The sequence below is a fragment of the Pseudorca crassidens genome, chromosome 11 (assembly GCF_039906515.1).
Source record: "Pseudorca crassidens isolate mPseCra1 chromosome 11, mPseCra1.hap1, whole genome shotgun sequence".
NCBI lineage: Eukaryota > Metazoa > Chordata > Mammalia > Artiodactyla > Delphinidae > Pseudorca > Pseudorca crassidens.
In genome coordinates, this window is record NC_090306.1 from 35,470,395 (window position 1) to 35,492,026 (window position 21,632).

At 36.2% G+C, this 21,632-nt stretch overlaps 1 protein-coding gene across 5 annotated transcripts in view; it reads left to right on the top strand.

Moving 5' to 3' along the window:
- CNTN1 (contactin 1) overlaps positions 1-21,632 on the top strand; it is a 371,063-nt gene that overhangs the window by 214,813 nt on the left and 134,618 nt on the right. For all 5 annotated transcript variants that reach the window (XM_067696189.1, XM_067696191.1, XM_067696192.1 and 2 more), the window contains 8 exons: positions 863-995; positions 4,439-4,611; positions 6,367-6,462; positions 13,738-13,944; positions 17,223-17,322; positions 17,476-17,657; positions 20,495-20,619; positions 21,271-21,388. In XM_067696189.1, coding sequence (XP_067552290.1) covers positions 863-995; positions 4,439-4,611; positions 6,367-6,462; positions 13,738-13,944; positions 17,223-17,322; positions 17,476-17,657; positions 20,495-20,619; positions 21,271-21,388 — 1,134 coding nt within the window. The remainder of the gene's footprint in view (positions 1-862; positions 996-4,438; positions 4,612-6,366; positions 6,463-13,737; positions 13,945-17,222; positions 17,323-17,475; positions 17,658-20,494; positions 20,620-21,270; positions 21,389-21,632) is intronic.

Below are 21,632 nucleotides of genomic sequence, written 5' to 3' on the forward strand. Positions count from 1 at the left end.
GAAAGTTGTATCAAGAATCACAGCAGGTGTGTTAAGTGTCATAAGCCTGATAGGGAGTTATGAGAACATAAATGAGGACCAACTAAAGCTAGGAGGGGTTGGAGAGGTGGCTTCGTGAAGGAACTAACGCTATGACTAAATCATAAAGGAGTGTACAAAGTTTTTTTTTTTTTTTTTAGATTTAAACGTTTTTTTTCTTTTTTTCTAATTTATTTATTTATTTTTGGCTACATTGGGTCTTTGTTGCCGTGCACGGGCTTTCTCTAGTCGCGGTGAGCAGGGGCTACTCTTTGTTGTGGCGCTCGGGCTTCTCATTGCGGTGGCTTCTCTTGTTGCGGAGCACCGGCTCTAGGCGTATGGGCTTCAGTAGTTGTGGCACGTGGGCTCAGTAGTTGTGGCTCACGGACCTAGTTGCTCTGCAGCATGTGGGATCTTCCCAGACCAGGGCTCGAACCCATGTCCCCTGCATTGGCAGGGAGATTCTCAACCACTGCGCCACCAGGGATTCCAGGAGTGTACAAATTTTGATAAGAGGAGAAAAGTCAGATGGTGATTCCAGAAAGAGGAAAAGTATGTGCAAAGTGTCAGAGGCATAGAAAGCATGACTTGCGTGAGGAGCCGTAAATAGTGAAGCATGGCACCGCAGAGTGCTTTTGGGGAAATGCTGAGAGATGGGCAGAAAAGAATTTTGAATAAAGAACCTGAACATTTTCCTCAAGATTATAGTGGCAAATATCTTTGGTTTGAATGAAAATGGAGATTCCATGTTTCTGACCTTTTTTTCAAAAAACTTTTTAATGTACCCAAATTATCTTTGATTTGTAAAATAGAACAATGTAAAATAATTGTATTTTTCTTATAGTTTCTGAGGAAGACAAAGGATTTGGACCAATTTTTGAAGAACAACCAATCAATACCATTTATCCAGAGGAGTCACCGGAAGGAAAAGTTTCACTAAACTGTAGGGCACGAGCCAGCCCTTTCCCAGTTTACAAGTAATGTACCTCATTGCTCTTTTCAGAAAGAAGTGTTGGACTAAAGATTACAGATCAGCATCTATGACCCTGTATCTATAGAGAAAGCTATGGCATAAAGCTTTCTACGAAGTCCAGGAACATTAACAAAAATATTGTCATACAGGTTATTTTTTTAAAGTTGTTAATACCCAAATAGATAGTTTTCGCAAATATATGCAAATAATTCACTTCCTATTTCCTGCAGAGATAATGCCAGTGTCATTTGACATTATCCACTTAAAAACTGGCTAATGGAGATCATGCTATTAAGTAAGAAAATGGTTATATGAATAATATGCACAATTTAAATATATGCATTTGAGGATAAGCTGGTTTTGTATGTATTGGCCTGGATAACTCATACCTACAAATGATGGATAGTATTTCTATATTAACTACATTTAAAGAGCTTCTTACATAGATAACTCTAGAAAGCACTATTTTTTCAGTAGTCTCAAATCTATATTCCAGACAACAAAGCAAATTCCTTAAATGTCTCTACTTATCGGACAATCTATATAACATACCTCTTTATGTTTTTCTGGGGTACATATTTATGCTATCAAAAATAACTTTATAAAAAGTAACATTTGGTTCTCTTGCTTCAGAGTGTTCAGAAAAGTATACTAACAGTTTCTAGCCTGATGTAAAGAATAAGATTTAAAACTTAAGCAAATGCCAATGGATTTTGGTTCCAGGAAAACAAAGGAAGTGATTGATGGGGAAATTGGGTCTCTAGTGTGTTAATGTCACCTGAGTTAATTGAAGGTTGTCATTCAATAAAGTTGATTTTAGTACTAGATTTTTCTTCTCATGGATAGAAAAATAACTTTCTATTTTTATTAAAAAGTTGTTATCATGGAGAATACCCCTTCCCCCCATTTAATTATACTTGAACTCATTTTCTCTTGCCTCTGGCTATAATTACAAAAATTTTCTTAAAATAAATATAAATTTATATATAAAATCACCATCTCTTTAAAATTATTTTTATAATTTTATAAAAGTAGAAGTAGATATTTTATAAATTATAAATAACACATTTGTTCTGAAAATATTTGATGGGCTAGATTTATTTCTACCCTTAAGTCATATATAATGGGCATTTATGTACATAACTGTGGACATGGCATAGTATAACTAATGGGGGCTCTAGAGAAGATTTAATCCAGGTACAAAATTTTATAGGAGAGGAAGCTGAGTCCTGAATAAGTAAGTTGACTTGCTCTTCTCCAGAGCTAGTAAATCACAGATCCAGGGCTGAAATACAGGTTTTATGACTTTCAAAGAAACATATAATTTTTTTCAGTATTTATCTATCTAGACGGGTCAATAGCATTTCAAAAACTATTTCAGTGACGGTTATTCTGTGACAGTTATTCTGTGACAGTCTGTCCTTGACATTCATACACGGAACCTAAGCAAATCAGCCTCCAGGCTCCAATGGAAGAGAAAAGAACAGCAGAGGCTGTTCTCAGATAGTGTTCTACGAACGTGTACTTTGCTGCCGCCACTACCACCATCCAGCAGAGACAGTAAAAAGCAAAGTTTTACATCAATAAAATTTTGTACATGTTGATTAGCACCTCTCTCTAGCTCCCTCCTGCTAGTCCCACTTAGTCTTCTCATTAAAATATAAAAAAGAACAATGAAAAGCAAAACTTTGCTTGGCAAATACATCACCAACTCCCCCCCAAAGGTTGCATCAGCACATAAATCCCCAGGACAAGTACGGCCTGATTATCTACACGTTAATGTAGAGAACTGAAGGGGAGAAGTAGACGTTTAATTGTTAGGAAGGTGATCTGCATTTGACATCAAAATAAAAAATATTCAGCTCATGATGCAGCTTGTCTGACAGAAGAACACTTGCAGTTATGAACTTACTTAATATTACTTAATATTCAGGGCAAGCCATACTTACCTTGGTAATCATGTAATTTGTCATTCACATAGTACTTTTATATTTATGGCATGTTCTATGATAATTTGTTATTCGTGGCAACATCATGAACGTTACAACAGGGAACTTTACCTTTCACTCATCAGCCTTGAGGTTTTCATTATCTTGCCTTGTCTCCCACAATAACAAGAACTCCAATAAAAATTGTGTTTAAAGCTGTGTAAAAGGAATTACAGCAAAGGTGAATCTTCCTGAAAATACAATAGACCTGTGAACTTACCTTAACACAGCAAAACTTAATCATTATATAACATCAAGGGCAGAATCAGTCCTGCTGGGAAGAAGTTAAAGCAATAAATAAAAATTTAAAGTAAATATAATGAGGGGGCGTAAAACATAACAATGGGAACTGCCTAACAAAGAAACCCATTGCCTTGGCAAGTACTAAGTGACTTGACATTGGATGGTTCAGTCAGGGACAATATTGCCATCAGCTGGGGTGAGGGGGATGATTTATTCATTGGGTTGGTATTTGGTAGGTTTTCAGAAGCAAAGCACAGTTTTCTGTTGTTCGCTTTTGAATTACTTCCTACACAGTAAAAATTAAAACTAAAAATGTTCCAGTAATTTGATTTATTAAAAAATATTATAAAATCATTAGACCTCTTTGGCAAGATTCTGACCCTAATCAGAATTGTGCAGCCAGGCAATGAATGATGGGACCACAGCCCACTGGTTCACCATGGCTCGTCTTATAACATTGCAGAAGACATGGAACCTTAACCCTGATAGAACATGAGTATAAAATTATGCAGGTGGTCAACTTAATTGACAATTATTTTATATATGCAATCTTCTCATCATCTCACCAAGAAACTTAGATTCCTGTTTCTAGTTGGTTTATTCATAACGTCATCTCCATGTAAATATACCTTCAATAGTGTACTTGTGGCTTGGAAACGAAGACCCAGTTGACTTTAATCATGTTCAAATAGTGTGATCGACCTCTAGTGGTCAGAATATGACATTTACTGAGAAGAATCCTGATTTCAATTAGTATGTTTTTTTCAAAAATGACTCATATTTAGAATCAGATATTGATATTTTATATTTTATTTCTGCTATAGGAATGTTTTTAATATTTTATACAATATATCTATATGCATTAATCTAAACTAGTGCATAAAAGATTATCATTTATAATCCATGTATATCTGCTAAGAAACCAGTTTATGCAGCAAAATTCAATGAAATATTTGTCCTTTGGGATGCCTCATGAAAAAAAAGGAAATTATTCATACACTTGAACATTTACCTTTCTGTGCCTGAGCTGAATTATAAATCATGAGCCCAGAGGCACAGAATTATAGGATGTGAATAAATACCACTCTGAGTCAACTACTTAATCACCTGACTTCACATGGAGCTATACTCATATTATTTTAGAACAATGTTAGCCCAGTACACTGTTTGCAGTCCTCTTGGCCTTTGATATGACATTTATTTCTTTTTTTCACAGATGGAGAATGAATAATGGGGATATTGATCTGACAAGTGATCGGTACAGTATGGTAGGAGGAAACCTTGTTATCAACAATCCTGACAAACAGAAAGATGCTGGAGTATATTACTGTTTAGCATCAAATAACTACGGAATGGTCAGAAGCACTGAAGCAACCTTGAGCTTTGGATGTAAGTAATTGTAACTTTAAAAAGGGCAAATGCATTTGGGAGAAGTAAAACTTAGATGTTATCATAAGAGTTTAACAAAAGGAGAAATCAAGAAAAAAAGAAAGTGAAGGACTCCATAGATGAGGTGTGTCTTACCAGATTAGTGGGCCTTAATTGTGTGGAGAAGAAAAAATTTCAGGAGAGCAAAATGTCACGAAGGGTGTTATGAATGTACTTGAAGTAGTGAAAGATAACACTGGAAAATAAACTAAGGCCATGTTCAAAAAGATCTTGAATAAGTTTCTAAAGATTACTATCAATGGAAATGCTAAGCTATGCATTCTCAGTGGGGGTGATATCACCCCCAAGGTAGTGAAAATTGGTTTTTGCAGTGGGGGGAACCATCTTAGATATTACAACATAATGGTCTATGGCTCTCCAACGCTCAGCCCCACCCAACAAAACTTTTATTCCTTAGTATTTAATTTTTCTTGTTAAGAATAAATTAAATAAAATTTCTCATTTGGGGGACAATAATAATGAAAATATTTTGAGAAACATTGTGGTAAACTAAAAGTTAGAGGTTATTCTGAAAGAGAAATGTGTGTTGGGAGAGGAGCTGGACTAGGTGTTCTCCGTGCGTGATTTTATGTCAGCGTTTAAATATTCTACAAAGTGAATTATAGGATGAAAGTGACATTTTAAAAGGACCCAAGTGGTAGTGATTACCAGGAGGGAGTGAGACAGGGTCAGGAAGTGCAGTCCGATTAAATTGGTGTGGTGACAGTGGGAATGAAAATAATAAACTCAGTCCTTGAAGAAATACACAACAGATTGCATTGCATTGAAAGAAAAAGACCTTCAATATTTTCTTAAGGAAAGTCTAGTCAAAAGGCAGAAACATTCTGCTCTCTTTAAAATGGGATGGGCGCAAGTAAGACCAATTTCAAGGATGGGAGGAAGCATTTAAATTGTCGCTTCACATGCAGAGGTGACATTAAGTTATCCACAGTGAGATAGATGTCAGCTAAGTTTTGAGGACAGGGATGGCATTCCAGTGAGGCATCAGGACAAGAAAAGTAGATTTGAAGCGTTCTTTGCAAAAAGGTAGTTATTGGAATGATAAATTTTCAGGGACGTAAGTATACTGAGAGAAGTAAAAACTAGATTTTATAATTCGAGTACTGATCACATGTAAGGAATAAGAGATGAGGCAAGACTGAAACAGAAAGAGAACCAGTAAAACAAATGAAGAATCAAATAGTAGGCTATCAAAAAACCAAGCAAAATGTGAGTTCCAAATACACAGGAGAGAGTAGAGGAAATAAAACAGGAAAACCCAGAATTTGGAAAAGAGCAAGAGATAATTGACCTTAACATTCCTCATCTAGCATCCTGCCCTTCATCTTTATTCCTTCTCCCCATTGGAGTTCTCCCTAAAACTTTCTCTGGTAGAGCCCTGGGTTTTTCTGAACACACTATTTCCAGATACTCTTATGGAGATTCTTCCTAAATCTGAAACAAAGTTTAGGAAATGCTCAATCTTCAGGGTTGTCCAAATAGTTATCAGGTGCTACCAATGTCCATACTCTTCTGTAGTGTGTGCACATCCCAGTGTGTGTAAAAGGGAATTAATTGACTTTGATAGGTTTCACCAAACCAACAGAGAACTATTGTATCTAAAAGTGAGTTACTAGCTGAAAAATAAACTTTAATGAGTATCAATCTTTCTATTGCCCAGAGAGTGAATGTTCTCCTTTTTGTTTTCATGATTAGATCTTGATCCTTTCCCACCTGAGGAACGTCCCGAGGTCAGAGTGAAAGAAGGGAAAGGAATGGTGTTGCTCTGTGACCCTCCATACCATTTCCCAGGTAAACTTAGCTCTTCTGTGATTATAAGCACCTAGGAAATGAAATGGGGAAGTTTCTGTTTTCTATTTTTTTGTTTTATTTTCTTAATAATAATGGAACATTTATAATTAAATAAGACTCAATATTTGTGTAACCTTATAATGCATGACTTACTAGTGATTATAGATGCTTGCTTTTTTAATTCCTTAATAACTGGGCCTTAATTCCAAAAAATCTATGGTCATTTCAGTTTATAAACAATATATATGTTGGATTATGTCCCTATTAAAGTTCCTGGTACACAGGAGAAAACACTGTAGATTTTCTACAAATGACCTCTGAAATAGAATAGTACCAAGGAAGAATATATAATCAACCATTTTATTAACAATTTAGCATCTACAGTATACTGTGAACTGTAATTAAACACTAGAAAGGAATAAAGGCATAATAAATTATTAATCTCTGTAGGAGTACCAATCCAGAAGAAAGGGGCTAAATCAAATGTCACCTATTAGAAGATTCAACTTTTGAATTCATGTTTTCAGTAATTTGATATGGCTAAAAGAAAAGCCACCAAAGTGTTAATTAAAAGATGAACACTGCATACATTTCACTTGTTTTATTTACCAAATATCCTCTTCAAACAATATATTAATACCACTTTTCTCACAGAAAAAAATGTTTTGGGTTCTTATAGTTTTAATATTATGTCATAAAGACATAAAATATTATATCTTTAAATATCTCCGTAGAGAATGATTCATAACAGGCTAGTATAAATCATTTTCTATGGAATATATTAGTGTGGCATATATATACATATATATATATATATATACTATTCCAATTATGTATATATAAATTCAAATTTTTTTTGATCATTTTCTTTCTAATAGCTATGGGAGAAAGATAATTAATTGATAAACATAGGAGGAATTTATGAATCCAAAATGTTGTAAAAAAAATTTCAAAGAGGGAGTAGTTTTTTTTTTGAAGAACTGACAAAACTATGAAAAAAAAAATCCTATCATGTTCATAGTGTTTCCCACAAACCGAATGACCATAAGTCACCAGTGTCTACATTTGACCATATTCAACACTGGATGGGCTTCATTCAATCACTCATTCACTCAACAAATCTCTTGTGAGCACTTGTTATGTATCAGGCACTGTTTACACCACAGAAATACCTCATTGAGCAAAATAGAAAAAGCTACTCTCCCTCAGAGACCTTCTACAGGGAGAGAGACAATAGACAAGATAAATAGTTAATAGACATAGCATGTTAGATATTAATAGATAAGTGAAAGGGAGAAAAAATAATCCAGGAAAATGGGAAGAGGAAGTGTTGAAGGGATGACTAAACTTTTATAAAGGGCATCACTGAGATGGTAACTTTGAAATAAAGCCTGAAGGAAATGAAGAAGCTAAAATGAAGATATTTGAAGGAAGGACATGCCAGATATATGCCACAGCAAGAACAAAGTTCCAAAATGGGAGTATGGAGGAAGACAAAGTGAGCCAGGTTGCTGAATGAGATACAGGGTAGCAAGGAATGAAATCAAAGCGATACAAGAGATATATTGGTTGGAACCTTATAATCCATAGCAATTACATTGGCTTTTACTTTGAGTGAGAGTTACATTGAAGGGATTTAAACAGAAGAGTCATATGACATCACTTAAGTTACAGAAAGTTAAATCTGGCTACTGCTGTAAGAAAAGACTCAGGGGAGGGTAAAGGTGAAACCAGGAGATCAGTTCAAAGGTATTGCAATCATCTGGGCAATGAATGGAGGACCAGAGCAGTGGCACTGGAGGTGGAAAGAAATGGTTAAATTCAAGATATATTTTGAAGGAAAAGCCAAGAGGACTGGCTGGTAGACTTTCTGTGAGATATAAGAGAAAAACAGGAGTCAAGGATGACATCAAAGTTTTTGTCATGAGCTCTTGAGAGGATGCAGCTGCAATTGCCTGGAGGAATAGCTATGGACATAAGAGTGAGGTGCCTGATTTAAACTTTCAAAAGGAGCTGTCAGATTGGCATTTCTGTGAATGTGGAACCCAGGGGCAACATCTGAGCTAGGAATATCAGTTTGTGATACATCATTTTATAGTTTTAAAAGCCATAGGAATGCATGTGATAACTTAGGGAATTAGTACAAATAGAAAGGGGGAAAATGTCCAGGGAACAGGCTTTGAGATTTTTCTGAGATAAGTCTTGTTTTCAAGTCTCTGTGACATCTTTACTACTGTGCCGAATGAAGAATTTCATGGACCAAAACAAGGTTGATAGAAGCTTCAAATCATTAAGCGAAATGACTAATTACCTCTTCATCCTGATAAAGATACATATGTTTATATGGGCAGGGGCAGGGCAGGGAATTAAGTAGGTCTTTTAAATAAGCTGGAGAAACATCATTAATCATAGAATAGAATCTGAGCTGCTCTTCATCTCCTTTTGTCCGCTTGTGTTCTTAGCGGATTATGACCTCTTTGAACATTAGACATGCCATCTTCAAACATAAGAATGGACATATGCTTCAAAACCATAATGTGTGTATGTATGTGTACTATTTTACCATCTCCATGTCATAAATCTATCTTCCTCCTATATGCAGTTAAGGTTTTGTGTTTGCAGTTTAAAACTTAATGGCGTTGAAGGTGTAAAGGAACCTGCCTTTGGATTCTGAGCCTCAAAGAATGTTATATACGCAACTATTTATAGTTGTCAAACCCTGCTGCTCTACTTGGTGATCTGATAACCTAGGATTTAGTCCTTACTAAGTCAAGTCAACTTAGACATATCTACATCTCAATTTCCTTGTTTAAAATTTGGGAATAATAATTCCTGTGCCACCTACTTCATAGACCTTGTTGTGAGATTTAAATTTAATAATATATTTTTAAATGATAAAATGGATATATAATTAACATGGATTATTATTAAAGTAAATAAAATACATTTAGTACATTTAGTATTTTGAAACTTATTATGAAAGCAAATAAAGTACTTCTTACTCTACTAAGAATTTTTTATTCACGATTATAGCAATGTTGTCTTTCTCATTTATGCACAGGAAAAAGATCTAGAAGGGAAGTCTCATGTTTACAATCCATTACATTTTTCTATGGATTTGGGTGTTCTACAGTTTCTTGCAAAGGGGAGAACTCTGATTTGAACCAGTTTACTTATTTATCAAGAATACTTATACGTAACTGTATCAGTACAGATGTTGATTCAATTTTATAACAACATTTGATATACAACGGATTGCCTAATGCATAGCACAGAATAAGTGTCCAAAAAATATTTGAGGACTGAGAGAGTGAAAGAGTAAATAAATGTGTTCATTAAATTGGTGGATATGTAGTGATTACAATTTCATTAAAAGATAAATTTTCCTGTTAAGATTTTGTTTTATTAAATAGCAATCAATAATTCATGAATGTGAAAGACTTCCTAAACCCCTAGACACTCAGAAAATGAAAACATGATGCTTTGTTTCTGGCCAATTTTCAGAACCATCAGAAATTGAGTTATACATCTCACAAAATAGAAATCATATATGTGCATATTAAGTGAGAGAATAAAGATGAAATCCATTGTTCAAAGGGTGGATACTATTGACAAAATATGGAATACCTAGTAATAGATATGGTGGGAATTTTTTTAATGAATAAGAAAGTGGGAATACTCCTAAGAAAAATAACTCATGAAATGGTGAATATGATATTGAATGAATCTCAATAGACTAAAAAGGTAAGCACAAAAATAGACACGAATGCCAGAGCATCGTAGGGAATATGTGAGCCCACGGTATAAGTTGGTATAAATTTCTTTCTAAAAGAGTTTAATGTATAGTTTACTGTGAGTATCAAAGAAAAATTAGGAGCTATAGTGATTTTATTGGTATAGGTAAATTCTGTTCTATTGAGGTTAATTAACAAAAAAAGTACAAACATCTTCTAAAAAGTTTGTGAATTATTCTTCCAGGGAACACTTAAGTACTTTAAATCTATTTCAAGGAGAAATATATATTATTTATCAAGGTTAGATAAGTGATGTATTTCAAAGTAATACAATGAAACTAGTCAAATGCAGTATAATTGGCCAAAACAAATCCCCCTGTAATATGGTCCAGACTCTCTTGAGGCAAAGGAAAAACATCCCAGACATCTATCAATAAAAGTAATGTTTTTGAAACAGGTGCTGGTACTTATTACTTTTTCTAAAAAAGTAATTTTATAATAATTTATTTTTTAAGCCAGACAGCAGGGCTATGAAGAAAGCAGGTGTTGGCTTCTTCAGCGATGGTTAATTTTACCATCTGCATGGGGCAGGGGAAGACAGATAGATAATCGATTGAGCCCCTGTGAGAACTTGGTCAGGGTTTGGCTCTTGATTGCCTAAATTCAGTCTTATTCTTAAGTCCGAGCAGCAGGACAGCTACCACACCAGTCGTGGAACCGTTTTGGTAGTTCTGGGGTGGAAAGGGAAGTTGGAAGATCTGTTCTGCCTCCCTACTGCTCTATATCCCCAGGGAAGTCAACCAGCTAAAGCTCTGTGTCCCTGTTTAAAAATAGCAATAGCAATTCCTACCTTTATTTTAATGAGAAATGATAGCTTCCAATATATTGCAATTATTCTTTCATCCAAGTAGATGGCTTATCAGTAGGCAAAAATTCGTTAAATAAATTTAGATTAACTATTAATATTACAAGTCCCTTAAGGGCAAAGGCCAAATCTGTCTTGTTTAGTGACACATAGAAGATAACTCAGTAAACTGGAGAATCCACATTGGGCATTAAATCAGCCAGACCAGTTGCTCTGTAGTCCAACACTTATGTTTCTATCAACATCATGGAAATAACTTCTCTGACCTAGCGTTTCTCCCTTGAAGATTCAAATAGTAAAACATTATCCCATTCCTCTTTTCTAATGAGTGGTAAACAGAAAACTTTCTTAAAATTTACAGAAACTGAAAAATATAGTAATTAAAATAGACTGACCAAAGTCATATTTAGTCTAGATTTAAAATACAGTTCTCCATATTCACATAACTAGGGGTACTCAGACTATTCTGAATGCATTTTGTGTGTGGTATCTTGAAATCATTGTATAGCTAAGAAAATCCTTCTTCTGTAAGGAAATCTATACTTTCCTGACTCTTTCTGACTTTTTGGAATTTAATTTTGTGCAGAAATCATTACAAAACTATTAATTTTCTTTTTAAGTGAGAATACAAAAAAAATTTCAAAATTAGACAGGTTTACAGTTGTTAAAATATGCTATAAATATTATCTTGGATCAAAGATTACATGGAATTATTTGTTGCCCAATTCCAAGAACCTGATTTCAGCAATTTAAGCAGCCCCCAAAGTTTCTTCTTATTTTGTTTCTCCTGTGGTTTTTACCTGACCTTAAATCAGCATAAGAATAACAATTAAGATAATAGAATCATTCACAGATATAAATGCCTAGAAAGATGTATGCTAACAATGATAACTCTGAGTTGGAGAATTATGGTGGTTTAATTTTCTTTCTCTTTTTAACTTTATCTGTATTTCCAATTATTTTAATAAAAATAAACTTCTATAATTAAAAAGTTAAGATGAAAAAACAGAATAATCATCTTCATTCGCTTTTATAATATTGTATATTGCTGGAGAAAATTACATAGCTAATCTAAATGGAATCCCCTGGATTATTATTCTCAAGCATGCTGAATGTATATAGTGTGCAATTCGTATAGTTTTTCCTATTCAGCTCTCTTTCACACTCCCATTAGCAGCTTCACCAATCACCTTGAGTTCCCTAAAGCAAAAGGGTATTATGTCACGATTTTTTCTGTGTGTGTGTGGTACGCGGGCCTCTCACTGTTGGGGCCTCTCCCGTTGCGGAGCACAGGCTCCGGACGCGCAGGCTCAGCGGCCATGGCTCACGGGCCCAGCCGCTCCGCGGCACGTGGTATCTTCCCAGGCCGGGGCACAAACCTGTGTCCCCTGCATTGGCAGGCGGACTCTCAACCACTGCGCCACCAGGGAAGCCCCATGTCACGATTATTTCATTTTTAAAAGATCATGACTTTCCACCATCTTACATCTAAAATCCTTTCTAACTTGAACTAAGAGATCCCCTCTTTTTCTGAGGTGATCTTCCTAGTGGCAGTTGTCTTCACATGGTTATGATGTTTTAAAGGGAATCAGCATATTGTGACTGAGAAATACGCATTGCCCAGAGTTCCCTCTTGCACATTACTGCTGCACATGACTACTGGGGGGGTCATTCCTCAAAACTGGAAGGGGATATAGGAATAGAAAACGGCATGAAAAATAGCAATTTAATGAGGAAATTCAACTTTTGGCCTAGCCAGCCAGTATGTTTAGCCAAAGGAATTTCCTACAGTTAAAAGTTACCATATGATCTGCTTCCTAATATTTAAGAAAACAAATAAGATACCTTCCTCGGGCTTCCCTGGTGGTGCAGTGGTTGAGAGTCCGCCTGCCGACACAGGGGACACGGGTTCGTGCCCCGGTTCGGGAAGATACCACATGCCGCGGAGCGGCTGGGCCCGTGAGCCATGGCCGCTGAGCCTGCGCGTCTGGAGCCTGTGCTCCGCGCAACGGGAGAGGCCACAGCGGTGAGAAGCCCGCATACCGCAAAAAAAAAAAAAAAAAAAAAAAAAGATGCCTTCCTCTCTTTCTGTAGTTTTCACTTTTTTAATGTGGCCAGAATAGGCTATGTAACCTCATTCCTAAATCAATCATTTAAAATAGGAGTATAAAAATAAAAAGATATAGAGCCACAGTATGGTTAGTAATCTTGATTTTATCTTTTAAATGCAGTAGGGAAGATGGAATTTGGAATTATTAGACCTGGATTCAGAATCCTAATTCTTCTTAGCCATGAAATTCTAAGCAAGTCATTTAACCTCTCTGAGTTTCGTTTTGCCCATCAATGAAATAAAAAATAAAAATTAGTAATCCATAAATAATTGAGAGATAGATATAATTGCTTAGCATCGCTTTATACTCACTCAAACTACAGTAGCTTTTAGAAAATTTTCAGTTTATCTTGGCCTATTTCCAACTTCTTGGCTCTATAAAAGCTTAGATTAGATTATGTGCTTATTACTAGAAAGCAAAATCTTTGCTTTTGGAGAAGAGATTAATACTTAGTCAACAATATTTTAAAAGCCTACATTAGGTTATGGGCTAGCTTATTATTAGAAAACAAAATCTTTGCTTTTGGAGAAGAGGTTAATACTTAGTCAACAATATTTTCTTCTAGATGATCTTAGCTACCGCTGGCTTCTAAATGAATTTCCTGTATTTATCACAATGGATAAACGAAGATTTGTGTCTCAGACAAATGGCAATCTCTACATTGCTAATGTTGAGGCATCAGACAAAGGGAATTATTCCTGCTTTGTATCCAGTCCCTCTATTACAAAGAGTGTGTTCAGCAAATTTATCCCACTCATTCCACTACCTGAACGTAAGTATCATATTTGTTCCTCTGTTTTTGCAAGTTTGTCTGCTTATGGCATACTTACAATAATGAAAAGAGATATCCAGTGGGGAGAACAGCTGAATGCTCTGTCGGAGAAAACAGAGGATACATACTTTGTAAGCCTTGCCCTTCCTTAGTTTTTCCCATAGAGAAGATTTACATCATAAAAGTGTCCCTAAGGTGGTTGAGTTTGGACTGGTTGCCTCTAGCTCAGGGAATGCATAGAGAACCAATCAATTCAAGCAAAATACCAATATATCATTTACAATGGGAATCACCAGCAACTGTTTTTTGTTTCATGTCCAATCCTACTTCCTAGTAAATTCATGAAAGAGAATGAATGATTAGATCAAAACAAACTATAGTGATTACAGAATTGGGGGGCGGGGGGAAGAAGGCAATTGGATTATTTTGATATTTTTAAGAACTATTTACATGACGCAAATAAGTACATAAATTGCCTTTCTACTGTAAGTAGTGTAGGGTATGACTACCGTGGTGCCATATTTGATGACCACTAACATTCTTGACTGGCCTTTTCTCAGGCTTCAATTGAATGAACTGCATTCCATTTTTTAATGTACCACTTCCTGAGAAATCAGATCACGATATGTTTTCTTACTTCACATTATTTTTATCTCAGTCCTGCTGCTACACTCATATCGCTGAGTTCAAGCTTCTGAAGAAATACCGGCACTGTTGTTGGCAGACTTAGGTTTGGTTCCTACCACTAACCTTAAGTTGTATATAACAATGGGGAAAAGTCCATCCTACCATAAAGATTCTATTTCTATTATTCTTCTCAAGATAGCAGTCACATGGTTAGAATTCAATAAATATCTTCTGATTTTCTGGCTTTTTTTCTCCTCCCAAATCTTAGGAGATACTCTCACCACTACTTCGCAGAGTGAAAAGGAGCCATCATGTAAAAATTTCCCTAACTTTCTTCCCTATGCTTCCCTCGACATTCAATGCTTCTTTCTTTCTCGGTGGAAGAAGTGCTTCTCCTGCTGCTCAGGCTGCCTCCTCCAGTTGCCCTGGTTCACAGTCCATTTGATTCATTTAAGGACATCACTACATCACTCTTTCCTTTCTTTTCTGAATCTTCAAACTCTCCTCCATTCCTTTCCCTCTGCGTATTATTTTGTATTCAGTGAATAAGTGAAACCACTTCTTATTTGCTAAATCCAAAGGATATCTTCAGGCCTGATACTGTATGAATTTTGACACTTGTTGATCTCTCTGCCTCTCTTGAACTCTCCCTTCTTTTCCTATTTTTTCTGACTACTTCTGCCTCCGTTCATCTCCCACCTGCCTTGCTGACAAATTCTATGCAGTATCCTTCATCAAATCTTCCTCCTTCTAATATTTCTTTCTAATCTTTTTTCAAATATTCTCACTCACTTACACCTTTTTCTCTAGTAGCCCTATGTGATGACTCTAAATTTGCATCTCCAAAACTTTTCCCTATATTTAATCCTGAATTCTACCTACATCCTGGGCTTGATACACAGAAAGTTCCCAAGGATGTTAAGTTTGAAATATTCCAAGCACATCTTTTATCTCCTCTCTAAACCTCCTCTTCTGGTGTTCTTCATCTCATTTAGCAATACTGTCATATTTCTCATTTAGCAATAATTCGGGGGAGCATTTTTAATCATCAGCTCCTCTCCACTGCCATCCTCAGGACAGTGAGCACAGCGGTTCCCATTTAGGACATAAGCACTTGGGAAGTTTGAGGAAAATGTGGAACCCAAAGATAGTGATTCAGCAGACCTATGATGTGACCCATCCTAGACCCCTAGGAAGTGATCTGCAGGTTCAACGAGCATCCCAGGTGATTCTGATTAATTGGATTTTTGATCTGTACCTTGAGAAAACATTGATCCAAGGGGCAGTTCTTTTGATTTTGCCTGTAAAATACAACTTGGATCTGCCCTTTCCTTTCTGTTCCCACTGCAACTGTGCCCTCGTTTAGTCCCTCATCTATTTTTCTGAATTTATGAAACTCACTCCCTTAGATCTCTGACTCTCTGCTATTTTTCTTCTCCATATTCCTTCCTTTAAAACTGACAACAAGGTCTTCTACTTAAACCAAAATTAAGATTCATATCACTTCTTTTATCAAAACCTATTAGTAGTTACCCATTGAGGAAATTAGCTTCAAAATGTTTAATATCACAGTTTCAAGTCTTCTATGTTGTAGGTTCAAGCTCATCTTCAACTACATATGCTTCAATATCATTTTGATTCCTAGACCTTTTATAATTCCCTGCACACTCCTGAAGTTGTGTCATAATATGCTATTTCCTCAACTTGAACTGGTCTGGTTCAAATGCCCTCTTTGCTTGAAATTCCCTTGGCCCCTATATACTTCCAACAATCCTCCTTGGCTGCCACTCTTTCAGAGCATTTACTTTTGTTTTGGCTTGTATTTCAGGTCTTTGTGTATCTATTTGTCTTTATAGTGTTATACAGTGTAAAATACACACTCATGTTGTGATCCTAAACAGTGTATTTAGACTTTCTGAGCCTATTTCTTCCACTGTAAGATAGAGGGAATTACATCCTTCAATAACGACATGCTAAATAAATGTTGTCATTGATGAACACGGTGATGTTTAAATAAACAATTTTCTTCTTTCCTTCTCTCCTTCCCTCTTTTAAAATTGTTTTCTCTTTTCCTTCATCTCCATGGACACTCCTTTATTCTTTTCTTCCTCTTTCTTCCCTTGTCTCCTTCTTTTGCACTCTTCTCTCTTCTTTCTTCCCTTATCCCTCATTTCCTTCCTTTTTCTCTTTTTTCCTGATTCCCATAGAGTACCTGGCAGATCCAAGTTGTATTTTAGAGGCAGAATCAAAAGGAATGACCCTTGGGTCAATGTTTTCTCAAGGTACAGATCAAAAATCCAATTTATCAGAGTCGCCTGGGATGCTCGTTTCATACGTATTTTATGCTTGTTTTATACCTATTTGATGCTTCCTAAAGAATTGTTGAATTTTTTAGTTATTTGAGTCAAATTGGTTACACCGTTGTCAGAATGAGCCAATATGATTGAAAATGCTTAATAAAATTCATACTGTATGCATACTATGCATAAATAAACAAATCTATACATTGTGACATGATCAGATATTTTCCAGTACTTGTACAGAGAAAAGTCTTCCATACTGAAGCAATTCTAATCCTATAAAAACCACAATGTTAAACAAATGCTACTCTGCTTACTAATTAGTTGATATTTTTGTTTTTCTTAAATTAGGAACAACAAAACCATATCCTGCTGATATTGTAGTTCAGTTCAAGGACATATATGCATTGATGGGCCAAAATGTGACTTTAGAATGTTTTGCACTTGGCAAGTAAGTATACTCACAGTTTTTATTAACATATATAGAAATACATTAAATTTTGTATTGTTAGGAAATAAATGTTGTAAATGTTTAGCTATAAACATAGAGTAAATTGTCTTTTAAGAATTGTGGACCATTAGCTCTTACTTTCTCCTATTTAAGTCCTGTTCCTGATATCCGTTGGCGGAAGGTCCTAGAACCAATGCCAAGCACGGCTGAGATCAGCACATCTGGAGCTGTCCTGAAGATCTTCAATATTCAGCTAGAAGATGAAGGCACATATGAATGTGAGGCTGAGAACATTAGAGGAAAGGATAAACACCAGGCAAGAATTTATGTTCAAGGTAGAGATATTGTTTTAATTTTCCATACATTTAATCAATATCTTATTGAAAGCCACTTTCATACTTGAAAAACTAGCATAAAATGATTAGTTTAAAAATAGTGATGTGAACTACATTATGCAAAAGGATAAAATATTCATCTTTATGTCTAATTAAATCACAAATATGAGTATATAAGTTAACAGTTTATGCCACTGGTATAGGAACACCAATGGATCAATAGTAGTGTTATTGATAATTTTCAGAAAATATAATTCATATAGTTTGTAGACTTTCTTCAAGCTCTCTTTTTTATTTGTACAAGAACCTAGGCATTATGATTTAGTTTAACCCAGTGGTTCACAAACTTTACCATGTTTTAAAATCATCTGGGGGCTCATTAAAAACACAAATTGCTGGTTCCCACCCTCAGAGTTTCTGAGTTAGAAGGTCTATTTGGGACCCAAGAATTTGTATGTCTAACAAATTCTTGGGAGATGTTGATGTTACTGGTTCAGGACGCACACTTAGAGAACAACTGGTCTAAGGAAAAGTTTTCTTTAATATAATTTTCTTGGCACAAGTGTTTGATTCTCACACATTAAAATAAGCTTATGTTTGGGAGGAGAGAATGTTGTTTCTCAGTCAGTGCTTGAAACTTTTCAGGCTGAAATCATCCCTACAAATCCATTCACAAATCTACAATGTGAAGTTTGCAGGTCTAAATAAACATCTAAATAAACATCTAAGTCTTCAACAAGTGTATACTGAGTGTGTCCTCAGAGGCAGACACTATGATAGGAGCAAGGACTTAAAGGAAATATTCTGTCCTTGAGGAATTCATACTCTAGTCATATCATACAAAACCCCCAAATGTATACAAGCATATACAGTCAAATAAATATATACCCCCAATATATATAATTATAAAGAAAATAGTGAGAGTGCGATATGGAAAATTACATAAGATATTGATAAAGCATATGGCAAAGGGGTACCTTAGTCTCATCAAAAAGATACATGATAGGAAAAACTGGAGATGATGCCTCAGCTGAACTGGAATACCAGAAGGCTGAAAGGGTACTGTGACAGGGTCAAGTCCAACCCCTACCCCTATCTCTCAGACCCCAGGCCTCTGTCTATATCGGAATAAAGTAAGTGTCTCCGATGACCCAGGATTTGCAGCCTCACCACCACCAACTCATAAAGTCCACTAAGATTAGGATCATTTTACCTTCACCCTGTGCATTTCATTTGCCTTAAGAAGCCCTTGGTCCAGGGCCTCCTTATGACCTGTACTTTAATACCCACAGAGCTCTGCACATGTCCTACTTAGTCTCTATTTCCCCCTCATTCCCAACTTCTGACGTCTTTATACTATGCTTCTAGAGCACATAGTCCATTATCAGAATCCCCTATATTCTCAACTTCTTTGAACATTCCCTTTATTCTCTTGCTCTAACTGAAACTTGGCTCTCCCTTAAAGACACTTTCCCCTGTAGACCACTCAAGCAGTGGCTGATTTTTCTTTCACAGCCCTCATCCCCAGGAGTGACTGACAGTACTGCCAATACCTGCCTCCCTGCTCTTCACTGATATTGCTAGACTATCTTTCTTTTCCTTTAATCATCCAGTTTACAATCTTATGTTAAGTCGCCCCTCCCCACTCATTGCCCTAAGATTTTCACTATTGACAACTCTCACCAACTACAACTCTACTCCTGACTTCATTCTTGGTGACATAAAATCATGTAGACTAGGGGCTTCCCTGGTGGCGCAGTGGTTGTGAGTCTGCCTGCTAGTGCAGGGGACACGGGTTCGAGCCCTGGTCTGGGAGGATCCCACATGCCGCGGAGCAACTGGGCCCGTGAGCCACAACTACTGAGCCTGCGCATCTGGAGCCTGTGCTCTGCAACAAGAGAGGCCGCGACAGTGAGAGGCCTGCGTACCACGATGAAGAGTGGCTCCCGCTCACCGCAACTAGAGAAAGCCCTCACACAGAAACGAAGACCCAACACAGCCAAAAATAAATAAATTAATTAATTTTAAAAAAATCATGTAGACTATAATAACTTTTCCAATAGTTTGCCCTCTCAGTTCCTTTGAACTCCTTTCCTCCAATGATCTTGTCCTACAACCTTCCTCAGCAACTCACTCCCACTGCCATGCTTCAGACCTTATTGTTACCCTTAATGTCGCCTGGCAACTAGACTACATTTCTCCAGATTCACTTACCTCTCACTCTCTTAGATGACCATTTCATGCCTTCATGATTTCCTTCAAACCCACAGTACCTCCTCCTTCAACCTTCCTCTCAGCTAATAACTTGGCTTCTTATTTCACAGAGAAAATGGTAGTAATTAAATTGGAGCTTTCACAAACTCCCACTCCACATCTACTGACACCTACTTCTCTACCCTTATCTCTTTATATTCTAGGTTCAGCTGCTCTCTGAGGTCAACATCTCCACTTGTACCCTAGACTCTACCCCTCTTACATAATAAATTAACACATAATTCTTTAAAACTTTATATGTAATTTTGAAAGATTTACATTATAAGAAAAAGATAAATTATTTTAGTGCTATTCGTGAATTAGCTTTCCAACAAAACGTGGTTCACAAATAGAAAAACAATTATGAATTTAATTACAGTTACCTAGTGCTGTAATATTGTAAGATAAAGTTTACCTGCTGACCTGTAGAAATACAATTTCACTGACTCTATCATTGATTTTATGACACAGAGTATTTGATGTATTTTCTAGAGGAAGATCAACTAAGTGTAATATTTGTCCTCTTGAGATGATGATGAATGTTGACTTGCATTTGACAATTTTCAATGTCCTTTACTTTTAAGCATTTCCTGAGTGGGTAGAACACATCAATGACACAGAGGTGGATATAGGCAGTGATCTCTACTGGCCTTGTGTGGCCACAGGGAAGCCCATCCCTAGCATCCGATGGCTGAAGAATGGATATTTGGTATGTATGTTCAAGTGCTTTGCAGTTCTTGAGCCTATGTTCCGGTAACATTTCTGGGTGATCCTGGGATAAAGTTAGCAGGAGTGTCAATAGATTAAGGGCATCTAGTCCCTGAAATATAAAAGTCTCCTTTAAAAGAAAAAACCAGAAAGTGAACATAAAATGTCTTTTTCCAGCTTAAACATTTTCTTATGTCTACCTTCTCTCTCTCTCTCCTTATTGTTTCCTTTGTTCCACTTTTCACCCTCTTCCTATGCATCCATCTCTACTACCTGATATTGTCCTCTTTTTCTTGCCACTGTTTCCCTGACCCCACAGAAACAGAGGTAAGAATGAAGGTCCTACCTTTAGCCCTGGGGACAAGTAGCAGCAGTGGGGTCCTTCTCTACCTTCCCACTGTAATCTCCCAGCTGGGCCAAGAGGGAAAAAGGTGGACTCTCTTCTCTGTAGGATGAATAGAACAAGAGCCACTGGGCATGGTAAGTGGGTTTTACTTCCCCATACCATGAAAACCCCACTCCACTAGACTTACTTAACAGTGAGGGCAAAAATAATGTACCTAAATGGAAAGACAACCAAGCCCAAACCCAAATGAAACCATTTCTATTAAAGTCTATCAAGAAAATGTGTTTCACTTTGTGTTCTTTCCAGTATCATAGAGGGGAATTGAGACTGTATGACGTGACCTTTGAAAATGCTGGCATGTATCAGTGCATAGCTGAAAATACACATGGAGCCATTTATGCAAACGCGGAGTTGAAGATCTTGGGTCAGTATTATTTCTGGTTTCTGTTAACAATCAGCAAGAAAGCAACATGTTAAAATGATCCTTCATTATATACAGATTATATTTAATTTCACATTACTTTCTTGAATTAGAAGTTAAACATTTCTAAAATGTGGTTTGAAATAGAATGATATTATTATTTTCCTTTCATTCATGAACAGTAAATAAATTGGAGGCAACATGGAGTATAAAGGTTTTTAAGACTTTTTTAATGGTAAAGCAAACT